Source organism: Tenrec ecaudatus, chromosome 1 (genome assembly GCF_050624435.1).
Source record: "Tenrec ecaudatus isolate mTenEca1 chromosome 1, mTenEca1.hap1, whole genome shotgun sequence".
Lineage (NCBI taxonomy): Eukaryota > Metazoa > Chordata > Mammalia > Afrosoricida > Tenrecidae > Tenrec > Tenrec ecaudatus.
The window spans coordinates 29,941,501-29,955,417 of NC_134530.1; the positions used below are offsets into that span (position 1 = coordinate 29,941,501).

The 13,917-nt window shown below is 61.2% G+C and overlaps 2 protein-coding genes across 3 annotated transcripts in view; one reads left to right on the top strand and one right to left on the bottom strand.

The window, feature by feature from the left end:
• KCNAB2 (potassium voltage-gated channel subfamily A regulatory beta subunit 2) overlaps positions 1 to 7,228 on the top strand; it is an 83,426-nt gene extending 76,198 nt beyond the window's left edge. For both annotated transcript variants that reach the window (XM_075550474.1, XM_075550484.1), the window contains 6 exons: positions 427 to 512; positions 1,903 to 2,023; positions 2,112 to 2,206; positions 2,942 to 3,062; positions 3,609 to 3,697; positions 4,768 to 7,228. In XM_075550474.1, coding sequence (XP_075406589.1) covers positions 427 to 512; positions 1,903 to 2,023; positions 2,112 to 2,206; positions 2,942 to 3,062; positions 3,609 to 3,697; positions 4,768 to 4,857 — 602 coding nt within the window. In that variant the 3' untranslated portion in view covers positions 4,858 to 7,228. The remainder of the gene's footprint in view (positions 1 to 426; positions 513 to 1,902; positions 2,024 to 2,111; positions 2,207 to 2,941; positions 3,063 to 3,608; positions 3,698 to 4,767) is intronic.
• A 553-nt stretch (positions 7,229 to 7,781) lies between these two features.
• CHD5 (chromodomain helicase DNA binding protein 5) overlaps positions 7,782 to 13,917 on the bottom strand; it is a 62,194-nt gene continuing 56,058 nt past the window's right edge. Inside the window, exons 37-42 of the mRNA XM_075550491.1 lie at positions 13,449 to 13,581; positions 12,972 to 13,167; positions 11,796 to 11,959; positions 11,578 to 11,689; positions 11,422 to 11,475; positions 7,782 to 10,818 (exon numbers count right to left, since the gene is read on the bottom strand). Of these exons, the coding sequence (XP_075406606.1) occupies positions 11,468 to 11,475; positions 11,578 to 11,689; positions 11,796 to 11,959; positions 12,972 to 13,167; positions 13,449 to 13,581 (613 nt within the window). The 3' untranslated portion in view covers positions 7,782 to 10,818; positions 11,422 to 11,467. The remainder of the gene's footprint in view (positions 10,819 to 11,421; positions 11,476 to 11,577; positions 11,690 to 11,795; positions 11,960 to 12,971; positions 13,168 to 13,448; positions 13,582 to 13,917) is intronic.

Genomic DNA, 13,917 nt, shown 5'->3' on the forward strand with positions numbered 1-13,917 from the left:
CCTGGAGTCTCCTCCGACCGGACGCTCGCTGTGAAGACACAGCGAGTCCAGATCCTATTCTTGGCTCTCACCTTGCCCTCGCTCCTCTAATCTGCCTTCTCAAGGTCACAATCCATCCCTCCGTCCATAACCCATTATTTCCCAAGACATCACGGCCTGGAGCAATGTGAGGGGTGGGGTGACAGTCACAAGACCAGCTTCTTGGTGTGCTGTCCATTCCTTTCTTCTGTCCTGCAAAGCAGAAACAGACAGACAGACACACGCACCACATGCACACCTTGGGAGCTAGGATGTACACTGCTTGCAAGATGTCATTGCAGCCTCTCCCTTCCTGGTGCCCGCCTGTCGCCTGCAGACTGTCCTCCCCAGGCTGGGCCTCCAGCTCCTGGCTCCTGCCCACCCGAGCTTCCCTTTCTCTCGTGACAGAGACGGTGCGCGCCATGACCCACGTCATCAACCAGGGGATGGCCATGTACTGGGGCACTTCGCGCTGGAGCTCTATGGAGATCATGGTACAGCCACCACTTGGGGCAGAGTGGGGGGGAGGGAGGGCACGGTCCTAGGTGCAGGCCTCTCAGCGGCTGCTCCTACCTGGGGCTGATGGGAGGGGTGCCCACGGGGTGCTGGCCCATCACCTCAGCTTCCCACCTGCAGAACAAGATGGTGAGGAATGCCTGTCCCACCATACGCACGCACTCACACACACTTGGATGGTTTTGAGGTTCAGCAGAGAGACCAGCTCAAAGCTCTTGGCAGAGGTTCTGAGCACAGCAGGCACTGAGTGCGTTCCTGGTGTTCTCCCCTTGTTGGGCTCTGGGGGTGCCCGGTAACAGAGCGTGAGAGTTGTGTGGGGACTCCCTGCCACTGAATGCAGCTGTCGCCCTGGTTTTCAGACGTGGACAGAGAGGCCCAGACAGGTTAAGGAGCATGCCCAAGATCACACAGCTGAGAGGACGCCCAGTCGTGCTGCTCAGAATCAGAGCCCACTGTTAGGAGCCTGAGCTTCCGGCCCATAACTCCTGATGTTTCCACCTCACTTGGTTCTCAGGAAAACTCCATACAGATAGTCTCCCTTCCTCCTCACAGGGCCGCAGAGGCTGAACCCCACAGACTTCTTGGGGTTTGCTGTGCAGGGTTGACAGGGAGTCCCATCCTTTCCAGGGACCGGTGCCTGAGGGCGGGGAGGTGTAGTGGTGCCAGCTGTCTACTCTCACAGAGCCAGGCCCTGTCACCCCACAAGTGAGCCCCAGCTTTTCCTCCACACAGAAATTAAACGGGCATTTGGTTTCAAGTTCACCATCACTGTAAAGCCCTGGAAGGCCTCTGCCTTTGCCGCTGGTGCTGACACACATCTGGCTTCTCCCTCAAGTCACCCTGAGCCAGGTGTCACTCACCTGAGCTCGCCAGGTGTTGGGTCGGGACCCTCAACCCCATTATACAGAGAGGGATGCCTCGGGCGACACATCCCAGAAATGGACTGCTGCCTGACCGGTGTGCCCGCTTCCTCTGTTACCGCCAGCACCCCTCCCACGGCCCTGGGGTGTGGGCAGGGCCAGCCGGGCCCCAGAGTCCACCGGAGGCCAGGCTGTTGGTGGTGAGGACTGTGAACACTGGTTCATCATTTAACCCAAAGGGCAGATAGGGAAACCAAGGCACGGAGGGCTTAACCCTTGCCCAAGACCACTGGGCCAGGAAGTGGCGGCTTCCAGGTCGCCGGTTGTGCATAATGTCTCCTCCAGCCCCTTCCAGCCTCAGGGTCCCCTAGGGAAGCTATGAGCATGTTAGGAATGAGTGTGTCCCCGAAAATGACTACTTTGTACCTTCTGCTGCCCCAGATGCTCCTTGTTGCCCCTCCCACTGGTGACGGCCAGCTAGCTGACTCGTGTGGCTTTGCCTCCACAGGAGGCCTACTCGGTGGCCCGGCAGTTCAACCTGACCCCGCCCATCTGCGAGCAGGCAGAGTACCACCTGTTCCAGCGCGAGAAGGTGGAGGTGCAGCTGCCCGAGCTGTTCCACAAGATAGGTATACCCGCAGCCCTCCATCCACAGCAGGAGCCCGCCACCAGCCCCAGAGAAGGCGGACACCTGACCCGCTCTGCTTTCTCTCCCAGGAGTAGGCGCCATGACCTGGTCCCCTCTGGCCTGTGGCATCATTTCTGGGAAGTATGACAGTGGCATCCCGCCCTACTCAAGAGCCTCCCTGAAGGTGAGTTGGCACCGCTGGTTGGGGGTGGGGTGGCCACTGGGGAGGCAGGGTCTTTGGGCAGGTGGCCTGGGTGCTGGGCAGAGCTTCCCTGGACCACAGTGGCTGGAGGCAGGTCCCATATGATGGGAACATGGGTTCCATCTAGTCTGACCCCAGTTTTAGGGGGGCCACTTGTCCTGGGGGACAGGCTCCTCCACCCACCAGCTTGCCCCCTGGTGAGTCATCATTCTCAGCCTGACGGCATTCACAGGTGATACCAGGGATACCCCATTCTTGGTACCCTCCTCATGAGCTCAGTCTGAGGGGTGGCAGCAGAGACGCTCAGAGTGACCCACTAGGACACGACCATATACACACATAGTCTCTGAAATGAGGACTTGACCGGGACCGGGGGAGCCAGGCAGGGGACAGGGTTTGTGGTATGTGGAGCAGGCAGAGAAGGGCTTGCAGGATGCCGAACCCCTGCTCCCCAACCACAGCAAGGTCAGGGGGCCCCTGGGGAGGGCTCCTGGAGCCCCCCGCCCAGGCCAATCCCCTGGGCCAAAGCAGCTGAGGAGCCAGGATGTCGGCAGCGCCTTCGCCTCCTCCTGGCTCTGGCCCAGCCCCAGGGTCCTTCCTCCTCCTGCCCTTGAGTGGGGACAAGAGCTGCTGTATGGAGGCAGAGAAGGATCTGGAAGACCTAGGAAGCCTTCCCTCACCGGCGGGTCTGCCTGTGTCCGACCCACTGCCATCCAGGGCTACCAGTGGCTGAAGGACAAGATTCTGAGTGAGGAAGGCCGGCGCCAACAGGCCAAGCTGAAGGAACTACAGGCCATCGCCGAGCGCCTGGGCTGCACCCTCCCCCAGCTGGCCATCGGTAAGGCCGCGGTCAGGAGGGAGAGGTGGAGTCCTGGGCACTACCACCCCCCGACGGCCATGGATAAATCCTGGGGCCAGGGCCAGTAGGGAAGCCTGAGCACCCAATCCACCACTCCATCTACCAGCCATGGGTGATATAGGGCCTTGGGTGTGGGGTTGGGGCTTGTGTTTCCGGGATTTATGTATGGGTCCCCAAGTGCCTGAGACCTTCCTGCACCAGCCATCCTGGGGCCCCAGCTTTAATGGGGAGAGGACCAGATCCCTACGCTCCTAGGCCAGCTCTTCTCCAGGAAGCAATCTTTGCCCAGGTTCTCCCAGCACCCAAGGCCCCTAGGCCTCGCTGGGCTCTGCTAGGGTAAAGCCCTCCTCCCTCCAAGGGTGGGCACTAAGCACTGGGCTGGCCAGCCCCACACCCCCACCTCTGAGCACCCTTGGGCTCCAGACCAAGAGGCTAGATTTCTCTCATAGTGAGTTTGAGCAGCAGAACCCAAAAGGGTCCCCTCATGAGGCATGTACCCCTCACTTGCATTCCTGCTGCCCCCAGCCTGGTGCCTGAGGAACGAGGGGGTCAGCTCCGTGCTCCTGGGGGCTTCCAACGCCGACCAGCTGATGGAGAACATCGGCGCCATCCAGGTAAGCACCAGCTGCAGGCCAGGGGCTGGCCAAGGGACCCGGCTGCATCATGAACGAGCCCTGCCCTGGACTAAATGCCGGAAATTACGGAAGCAAGTTCATGTGTGAGAGGTGACAGGCACTATGGGAGAATGAGAAAGAAGCAGAGCAAGATGTAGGGGCACAGAGGTGCCCCCAGAAGGGGCAGGGACCCAGGGTGTCGTCGGGACAGGCTTGCTGAGAAAGCCACATTTGCACCAGGGCTTGGCAAGGCGTTGACCCTGGGGACTCTTGAGGATGAGCAGTGAGGCCAAGGTGGGAGTGCACCCCACTCAGCCCAAGAAAGCCAGAGGGTCAGGGGCCAGCAAAGCGAGCAGGGGGCAGCAGGTGGGCCCAGAGAGGACTTTGATGTTTCTTCTGATTCGGGAGCTGAGGAGAGAAAGGACCCCACCCTCTGGAGTCCCTGGGGGGTACAGCCAGGTACCCAGTTGCTAAGTGAGAGAGGCTGAAGAGTCAAGTTTACCCCGAGGCACCCCAGAAGAAAGGCCTGGAGATCAGCTTCTGACACGGAGCTGTGGGACACCCCGGGGAGCCCGGTTCTGCTCTGATGGGCGGCAGCTGGCTTGGCTTCATGTCCCCCCCTGGTCTGATGGAAGAGAACCCCAGGGAACCAGAAGGGAAACAGGGACCCGCCTGCCGTCTCACCCAGGGATGGAGGCTTAGGGCTAGGCCCTGGGGGATTTGGAAGGGGGGGAGCCAGCCCACTGACTGTGAGGATGAGCGTGGCTGCCAGGTGAGGCAGGGAAGACCTAGAAGGGCAGGTTCAAGGGTGGATGAGCTGTTCAGACTCCAGAATCTGCAGTCTGTGCCCGGACCCACCTGCCCATCCCTGTGGAAGATCCTGGACACCCTGGAGTGGTGGGAGGAGGCTATAAACCAGGCACACTCCCGCTCTGCCCCAAACCTGTGGGCCCTAAAGCAGCACAGCCTCCCTCTGCTCCAGACAGGCTGAGGAAATGCCTGGCTGCCCACACCTCCCCCTCCTTGGGCCACTGGGTGGGATGCTAATCGACTCCCGCCTTTGCACACAGGTTCTTCCAAAACTGTCGTCTTCCATCATCCACGAGATTGATAGCATTTTGGGCAATAAACCCTACAGCAAAAAGGACTATCGCTCCTAAGCCCCGCCCCACACCCTCATGGACAGCCCCACCCCTCGCCGTCTCTGTCCACTCGCTCGCTTATGCTGCCGTCGTCCTGAAGCCCAGTGAGCAGTGTCGTTTGCACCCAAAAGACACAATAGGCCGCTGGGACTTGGAGCCTGGTCACCAACTGACCAACCAACCAGGAAGGACCCTGGGGCCACCGTTAACCCTCCCGAAGGAGCCCACCTCCTCCCAGCCCAGCGCTGCACCCTCTCGACCAGCATGGCCCAGGGGACCCACCTGGGCCCTCCTCCGCCAGGACCTCGCCCCCCACCTGGCGCTGGAGGAGTGGTGCTGCCTGAAGGGCACAGGCTGCCTGCCCTTCCTGTGTCCCCCTGTGCTGGGGCCCAGATTCGGGAGGCGTGCCTCCCCCAACCTCCTCTTGAGTGAGCTCTCCAGCTCTCCGGAGCTTTGCCCTACCCTTCCCCACCCCTGCCAGCCCTGCCCCCCTCTGTGTCTCAGCAGTGGCCATCCCAGCCAGGCTGACCCTTCACTCCCTCCCCACCGCAGGCCCTTGCTGGCAGGGGCAGGCTCCAGGGGCCTCACCACTGCCTGCCTGCCCTCAGCCCCCTCCTGAAGGTCTGGAGCTGAGCATTCCTTCACTAGGCACACCCCTCCTGTGCACATCCCCCACTGGTCTTAGAGCCCACCCTGTCACCCCTACCCACCCCCGCCTGCTCGGCCCTGCTCCAGATGGTCTTGGGGTCTGCAGAGAGAACATTCCGGGCCGGGGTGGACCGGAGTCTCCGCACAGACTGCATGCCAGAGGCAGGGGGTCTGACCACTGGTGGTGCCAGGAAGAGGAAGTTCTCACCACCCCACCCCCTGAGCCAAGTTTTGTGGGTTCCTGGGGAACCCCAGTGGCACAATGGTCATATACTTGATGACTGATGGAAAGATGGACAGTTGAGCTCACTGGCCCTCTGAGGCACCTCAGAAGAAAGGCCTGGTGGTCTGCTTGCAGAAAGCCAGCCTTGGAAACATTGTGGAACCCAGTCCTGCTCTGACGGCGGCAGGGCCACTGTGAATCTACTAGCAGCACCTAGCTGGGTCAGGTCGGGACAGATGAACAGGGAGTGTGCCCCCAAGGCCCAAGGGAGAAAACCCCGCCCCTGATGGAGGGATGCCCACCCCCACCACCACCAGGGAAGGATGACTAGCAGACATCCCTTCCCCTGGTTTTCTCCTGGAATGGTAGGGGTCAGAGCCTTCAGTTTCCAGGAGATGGGGGAGGCAGCTTACCCCCGGATGCCAGGCCCTACTGCTCACCCCACACCCCCATGCCAGCACCTGTGGTTACAAGAGGCCAGGGTGCCCACCCTCCCACACACACAGGCCCATCAGCACCTGCTGTTCTGGAAGGCTCCTCGGTGCCAGCCCCAGCAGGAGGGTCTCCACTTTCCCACCCCACGAGTCAGGCCCTCCTCGCCCCATTGTCTCTACCAAGTCCCCTGTCTGACAGCCCCCACAAGTTCCCGAGGGTATGGGGGGGGGACACCCTGCCTGCAGCAACTCCCACCCAAGATGGACCTTGTGGTGGCCACACCTTAGCTGGAGGCCTCGGGCCTGGGCAGCTGGGTCCAACCCAGTGTGTCCCCCACCTCAGACACACTAACATCCCCAGAGCCCTGCCCTCTGTAGGAAGGGGAGGGGAGGCACAGTGCTCCCCAAGAGCCACACCCAAGTCAGCTTGGTTGGGGTGTTTTTGCCCCACAGAGGAAGAGGCACTCTCCCCCTACCCAGCCTAGGTGAAACAGTCCAGCCAGGTCTTAGCTCTGAAGGTCCTGGTTCTTCCATGTCTGCTGCCGGAAGGAGGGACTCTGCTCCCTGGGACCCCTTCTTAACTGACTTCTGTCCAGTAGGGACACCTGGCTGGGCAACTGCCCCCGAGACACAGGCAGGCCCTGAAGCCAGGGGGACCAGGAGGGAAGGCCCCAGGAGGCCCCTGCTCCCAGGCAGCCTCAGCCCCCACACCCACCCCAGTTTCCTCCTCCAGCTTGAAGCTGTTTGCCTGCCGGCCCCCTCCCCACAGGAGTGCTGACTTAGGAACTGGGCTCAGCCAGGTTGGAGGCTCCTGACAGGATGCCCTGCAATTTCCCCTCTGACTGCTATTTGTCAAGTCCAGGGTCACTGGAACCGGCAGGGGCCAGCCCGCCTGCTCACCCGCCCCTCCAGCGGGCCCTTCTCTGCAAGTGTGCAAACACCGCTGTCCAGCCCTTTGCTCACGACTGTGGCTCCCGCGCTGACCGCACCCCTACTCGGCGCAGCCTGCTGTTCGCCTGAGCTTGCAGACATCGCAGACCGAGAGACGGCCACTGTATTTATGAATGACAAAATAAACCAAGCCCGGCGGTCTCCATGTCTCCTGCTCCCTCGCTCCTGGGTCTGCAGGCGGGGGGGCCAGGGAAGGGTAGGGGCAGCCCTGTGGGAGGGAAAATGGCATCCCAAGCTATTTTCCATCTCCCAGTGAACAGGGGTCCACAGGGAATGGAGGGGTCCTTTCCCACACAGGATGGGAATGGATGGGAGGCTGCTGAACTCCAAGTACTGGGGGCTAGGGGGCTGAGGCTGGGGGTGTCAGGAGGGAATACTGTGCAGCCCCTAGGGAATGGAGGGGTCTTTTCCCACACAGGATGGGAATGGATGGGAGGCTGCTGAACTCCAAGTACTGGGGGCTAGGGGGCTGAGGCTGGGGGTGTCAGGAGGGAATACTGTGCAGCCCACTCTCAGGGGCTCCCCCTGTCCCAATGAGCCTCAAAGCCATGGGGGCTGAATCTTCTCAAGTGGGAGGTGTAGGTTCACACCCCCAACATCCCTACCCCGCCAGCACCCCAGCTCCCTCACACCCCTTTTCACTGAGCCCCTCCCATTCCAAATCAATGAGACTCGGGAACATCATCTTTTTGATCCAATCCTTTCCCAAAGGATTTATTAAAACACAGAAAACCAAAACATACACACAGAGTACAAAGTAAATGAGATTGTGTCGGCTAGCCCGGCGACCCTTCCCTGGGCCCGGCCACGGAGGACGGTGCCGGACAAGGGCGTCCGGTTTCCTCAGCCCAGCTCCCACTGGGGACCCTCCCACCTGCCAGCCCCAGGCCTCTCCATCCCAGCCTGGGCCTGGCTCTCTCCCGGGGTCCTCGAGGCCAATATAGGCAGTGGGCTGGGTGGCAGGTCTGTTCCCTCCCTCCCTCCCTCGGGCCCCCCAGGTCCAGGCTGAAGGGAGCAGTGGGTTTCCGTCTCTACATGGGGAGCTCAGGACACACACATACACACACCCAACAGGACCTTCCTGGGTTATCGTACTTAAAAAAATACTTTGTTTTAAAAAAAATCTGAAAATTAAGGAAAATAAATCCCAAAACATGACGACGCCAGTGACTGGGCTGATGAGCCACAACCTGTAAACATCAGGGTCTGGGGGGCGCGGGGCTGTCTCTACATCAACAGTGGGGCTGCACAGGAGGGGCTCAGGGCGATCACTCAGGTGGTGGCCAGCCCCCAAGATGGCAGGCAGAGGGCATGGCAGCTTCAGTCCTGCAGCCTAGTCCCTCCCACTGCACCCTGTCCTCCATGGCACACCCACACAGGCTCAGGGCCACAAGCTCCCAGTCCCCACCCCACCCCCACCCTGCAGATGATGTGAGAGTGAGATCCAGGACTCGGCCAACCCCAATCTGAACCCCTGGGCAGGCACCCTCATCCCCACCCCACCCCACACACACACCTGGGAAAAGCCAGATATTTAGAAGACCAAGGTATTTCCAAAGGAGGCTGTCTGCACTTCGTGTATCATGGGGAGAAAAGGCTTCCATGGCAGGTATGTGTGTGTGAGGGGAGACCCCTGGACATGGCCTGTCCAACTCCCCCAATACCAGCAGGCCACGCCTTCTGAGACCTGGGGCCCAAAGGCAGGAAGCTCAACAGAAAGTCAGTCGGCGCCAGGCGAAATCATAGTACAGCTGGAAAGAAACACATGGGCTTGGGCCGGGGAACCCTGTGCACACAGAAACCCCATTCTGCAGCAGCAAAAAAAATAAACCCCACCCAAAGGTGCCCAGGGCAGTGGATGCCACCCCACTGCAAGCAGCACTTCCGGCGTGAGATAACCAATAAACCAAAGAGAAAAACTAAACCCATCGAACAGAGAGCTCCCCAAGCCCCTGCCACCAGCCCCACCCCACCTCCTGGGTACTGGACAACATGGAGCCAGGTGGGGCCGGACTGTCTGGGGGAAGCCTGACTGGCCTCTAGCCTGGTATAGGTGGACAGCAAAGTGGGGCTGGAGAGGCTGTGGACAAGTTGGGAGATAGCAGGCATGGGGAGGGGCCACCAGTCCTGCCAGCCACTCGGGGACCCACTGTGACCAGGGAGGACAGCACTGTCCCATCAAGGCCAATCCAGGGTTAATCAAGCGGGGACAGGCTGAGATGAGTCACCCTCCCAGGGCCTGAAGCAGGAGACACTGGCCAGAGAGGCCACCGTGGTCCCAGGGCAGGACAGCTGGCTAGGGGTGCGACTCCATGTCCCTGGGGTCTACACTGCCCTGATGCATGGGTACCACTCAGCTGCTGCCAGGGTGGGTGGGTCTTAGCGGAAGTATCCAGGATGGAAGGGGCCTGGGGGTCCAGCCCCCTCCTGCAGTTCAGAGAGAGCCAGTTTATGGATGAGGACACGGGACAGGTCTGCGGGCCCACGTGCACAGCACAGACAGCGAGGCAAGCATGAGCATGGGCCAGGCCGGGCCTCTCCTTGGCAGCCCTGAAGGCACCCTGCCGGCAGCTCACCAAGGCCCTCCCCTTCCCGACCAAGATGAGTCCTAGGGCAGCCCACTCAGGACGCCTCCATGGTCCCTCCAGCTGGGGTGAGCCTCCAGGGTGGGATTCAGAGGGACTTGGGGGCATTCCCAGCAGGCATCAAGCCAGGGGGCCAGGAGTGCCCAAGGGAAGGGACCTAGGGAGGCCAAGGGGTCCAGAATCCCCTTCCTCTAAGCAAACCTCTCCTCAAGACAAGTTAGAATCCCCCTGAGGCCTCTCAGGGACAGAAGAGCAGGGGCCAGGGCATCCAGGCTCCAGGGGTCAGCAGTGGAACTGTGCATAGGGGTGAGGAGCGAGGGCCTACGCCCAGTGCTGCCAAGGGCAGCCCCTTCCTGCAGGACCCCGAGATGGAGGCCAAGCCTGCGTGCCACCCCCAGGAGTGCACTCTGGAGCCTGCCACACACACCCGCCCGCAGGGGCAAAGGACCCACTGCTCACAAGGGCAGAGGCCAGGGCTGCAGACCCGCCAGTCCAGGACAGACACCTGCCTGCCTGGTGGGCTCCAGTCCCGTATGGAAAGGGATGGACAAATGCCCCACCTGGCATCCCCGGGCCTCTGTCATCCATCTGGACAGTCCCACTCGGCACCGGGTCCGCCCCAGGTGGGTAGAGGCAGGGGCAAAGGCGTAGTCCCACCTGCACAGGCGGGAGGGCAGGGCCACCGGGGGGGGGGGGGGGGGGGGAAGGCTCCCTGGCTTCCCTTTGGGGCAATCCACAGGGCAGCAGCAGGCTTCCACAGCTTCCTTCCAGTCTGGTGCCCGGGGGTAGGGAGGGAGACCTAAGTGCTTCGAGGCTAGAGGCCTCCACCCGCCATTCAACCTTTATCAAGATAAACGTTCAAGTCTCCGATATGAAAGTGCACGGGATGTACAAATCAATAATGTCTTCTAGGAAGCCGTAGCCTAGGGCTGCGTGGCTGGGTGGCTGTGGGGGTAGTGGCTGCTTGGAAGAACACTTGAACTGTGATGAGGTGGCACTTCTGGGGTCTGGCTCAGCCAGGCTGGCCTCAGGGTGGCAAAACTCTGTTTCCCTTTGGGTCCCCAGGTGGCACCGGCTCCTAAAAAGGTGGTGGCTTCTCTCTCCCGTGGGGGTCAGACAGGCAGTCTGCCAGCCGGGGCTGCAAAAGGCAGATGGAGGTTACCCACTTGAGGTGGGGTTGGGGTGACCAACGCAACATACTACAGCCACCATCCCTCAGCTGAGCCCAAAGGAGATTGCTCAGCCAGACCTCCCAGCACCGGCTGCAGCCCATGAGCCCCTCCCGAGTGGTGTACAGCAGGGCAGCCTGTCTTCAAAGGACCCCAGGCCTTCGCCCTCAGCAACCTCTCTCATTGAGCCAGCTGGCATGATGGACACTGGCTAGTTCCCCCTCTCCTAGTTACACTATCTGCTGCCCTTGGCCCCAGCCACCCTCCTGGTCTAACACAGGGAGTGAGGAGATGAGACAATGCTCTGGGGCCAGGGCCAGGATCCAGGCTGACACACGTCACACTAAAGGAGCACCACCCAGGCCATGGCCGGTGCAGCATCCAGGGGCGTGTCTATATCCTGAGCCTGGCCAGATGGGGGTTGGACACCCTCACTGCCCAGAATTCTGGCTGGAGGGGCTCCCTGTTTGGGGGCGTGAAGCAGGTGTGTGCACCAGGGCTAGTTCTGGCCAGGCTTGGTCTGGGAAGTGGAAGGGTGGGGTGCCGACGGAGCTACAAGGGGGCGGCCTCACCTCAGCTGTGAAAGAGCGCTGCAGCAGAAAGAAGTCCCGGGCCCAGCTAGATATCTGTGGGGGAGAGAAGGATGTGCTGGCCCGGGGCCACAGCGGGCAGGCCGGGGCCCCGACGGGCACCCTGTGCATGCTGCCCGGAAAGCGACGGGCACCTACCGGTCACATAGGGCCCCAGGGGCATCTGGTTGTAGTTGACAATCCCTCCCGGTCCAGGGCCCCGGAAGTTGGGCCCAAAGCTGTTGTACATCTGGGAGGAGCCGAAAGCGCCCTGGAGGCAAGGAGCTGCTTTAAAGGTCGGGCCCGTCCACCACCACCGCCGAGGGTGCCCCGCCGGGCGTGGGGGTCTCAGGCGGGGCTCGAGGGCAGGCACTGACCTGCTGGATGGTGGGGTCGCCGGCACGGTTGGTCAGGCGGCTCAGGATGCTGCGCTCTGACATCTGGAGGCGGGCAGCCACAGGAGGGATGCGGGACAGCATGGAGGGCAGGCGGGTCACGTCGGCCTTCATGTCACTCAGCAGCTCCTCCAGCTGGTTCAGAACTAGGTGGGACAAGAGGGGCCCATGGGCCATCAGTGCCTGCCCACCCCAACCCCACAGCCCGGCGGCAAACAGGTTCAGGTCCACACAGAGGCAGCTCAGAAGAAAGGCCTGGCGATCTGTTCCTACAAACCCAGCCACTGGAAACCGAGGCGTGTAGCTCTACTGTCTGCGCTGTTCATCACTGCATGCCGGGCGGCAGACACCAGGGGCCGAGATCTCACCAAGTCCTCCGGGCCCGGGGAGAAGAGTGGATTTCTGACATGACTGACCACTGCCCTTCGGGCCTGGACTCCCGGGGTAATAAGGGCCATAGGGAGAAGGGGACAGGGGACGTGATTTGGGTGGCATTTCCCTCCGAGAGCCTGGAGATGCTCCCAACACTCGGAAGTCTGGGCTTCCCACCAGCCTGGGAACTTCGTGAGGATGGGGAGAGAGACAAGGTGGCGTCTGCACCGGCAAAGGCATGGGTCGCTGAGATCCCGGGTGAACCTGTTGGCCTCCCTGCGCTATGCTCCCCTCTTTACCATGGGGATGACAAGGGCTGACGAGACAAAGACATTTAAGCAACAGCAGCAGTCCCTGTCAACTCCGCTCTGACGGAGCTCCTGTGTGTGTCAGATGCCGCTGAATGTTTAGCACTAAAGAGCCAGGCCTTTCTTCTGAGGTGCCCTAGTGACCTCAAATCGCTGACCTCTGCGTCTGAGGGCATTCCCTGCGACCACTTAGGGATGCCAACAAGACCGAGCCCCAAAGGATACTACGGGGGTTAGAACGGTAACTTATTTGAAGCTATCTTTAGTCTCATGAAGCGACAGTTGTTACAATATGGTCACCTGCCCCCAGCGCCAGGCCCAGCACAGCGCAGACACCCCAGTTTCCCCGCAAGTCACAGGAACGGGCTCGCCTCAGCCAGCCCCTCTCTCTTTCTTGCCCATCAGTCCCTCCATCCCCGGCCAAGGATGCTCACGCCAGGTAGGTCGGGAGAGGAACGGGAAAGCAGGTGGAACGTACCCTTGTGCAGGACGGCATTGGCAGGCTTGTTCCCGGCGAGGGACTCCTTGGACAGGTGCTGATGGCTCTCAGCAAGGCACTCCACCTCAGCCAGGCGGGCGTTGAGGGCCATGGCCGGGTGGTTGGGGTCCTGGGTCATGTTGAGGTACGCGGCCCTCCGCAGCTGTTCCTCAATGACCAGCGCCTGCTCCAGCAGCTGTGGGGAGTGAGCCTGAGCGTCAGCCCTGACCCTCAGCCTGGCCAGCCACAGCCCCTCCTCCACCAGCACTCACCCCCTCTGGGTGGGGAGGAGAGACAGGACACACTCCCACCACATGTCCACTCCACCTGCCACCTGGAGCCTTCCCCTCCCTGGGTTCTCCCTTTACCCTGGGATGGGCCTCTGGCCTACAGTAAGGATGCCCACATCCCGCTAGTTGATTGGCTAACTGACCTCCCTTGGTTAGCTCATGCCGCCCCGCCCCTCTCAAAGCCAACCTTGAACCTCCGGGCCAGGAACTTGTTCTTCATCTCCAGGTAGTTGCCCTTGTGTATCTCAGACTTGAAGGGCTCGTTGAGGATCATGTACCGCGGGTCATTCTGGATGTCCTGCCAGCGGGCGTAGCCGTGGCTGGAGTGACCACCATTAAGGGCAAACCTGGCCAGTGGAAGAGGTGGGGCCCTGCGGCTGGGGTGGGTTATGAGGGGTCCATCCCAGGCCTCAGTGTCTCGTTAACCTGGGTCACCACCCATGTGACGTTGATGATGGTGACAGCAGCAGCTGGCCCTGGCAGACACCCGCTGTGCAGCTCCTCATCCTAACAATCTGGGTCAGCCTTGAGAGTGGGTTGAACTATCCCCCCAAAAAGGCGGGTTTGAGTCCTAAGGCCCAGTCCCTGGGGGTGTGACCCTGTTTGGAAATGGGGTCTTTGCAGGGGAGTTAAAATGAGGAGTAGGGTGGGCCTAA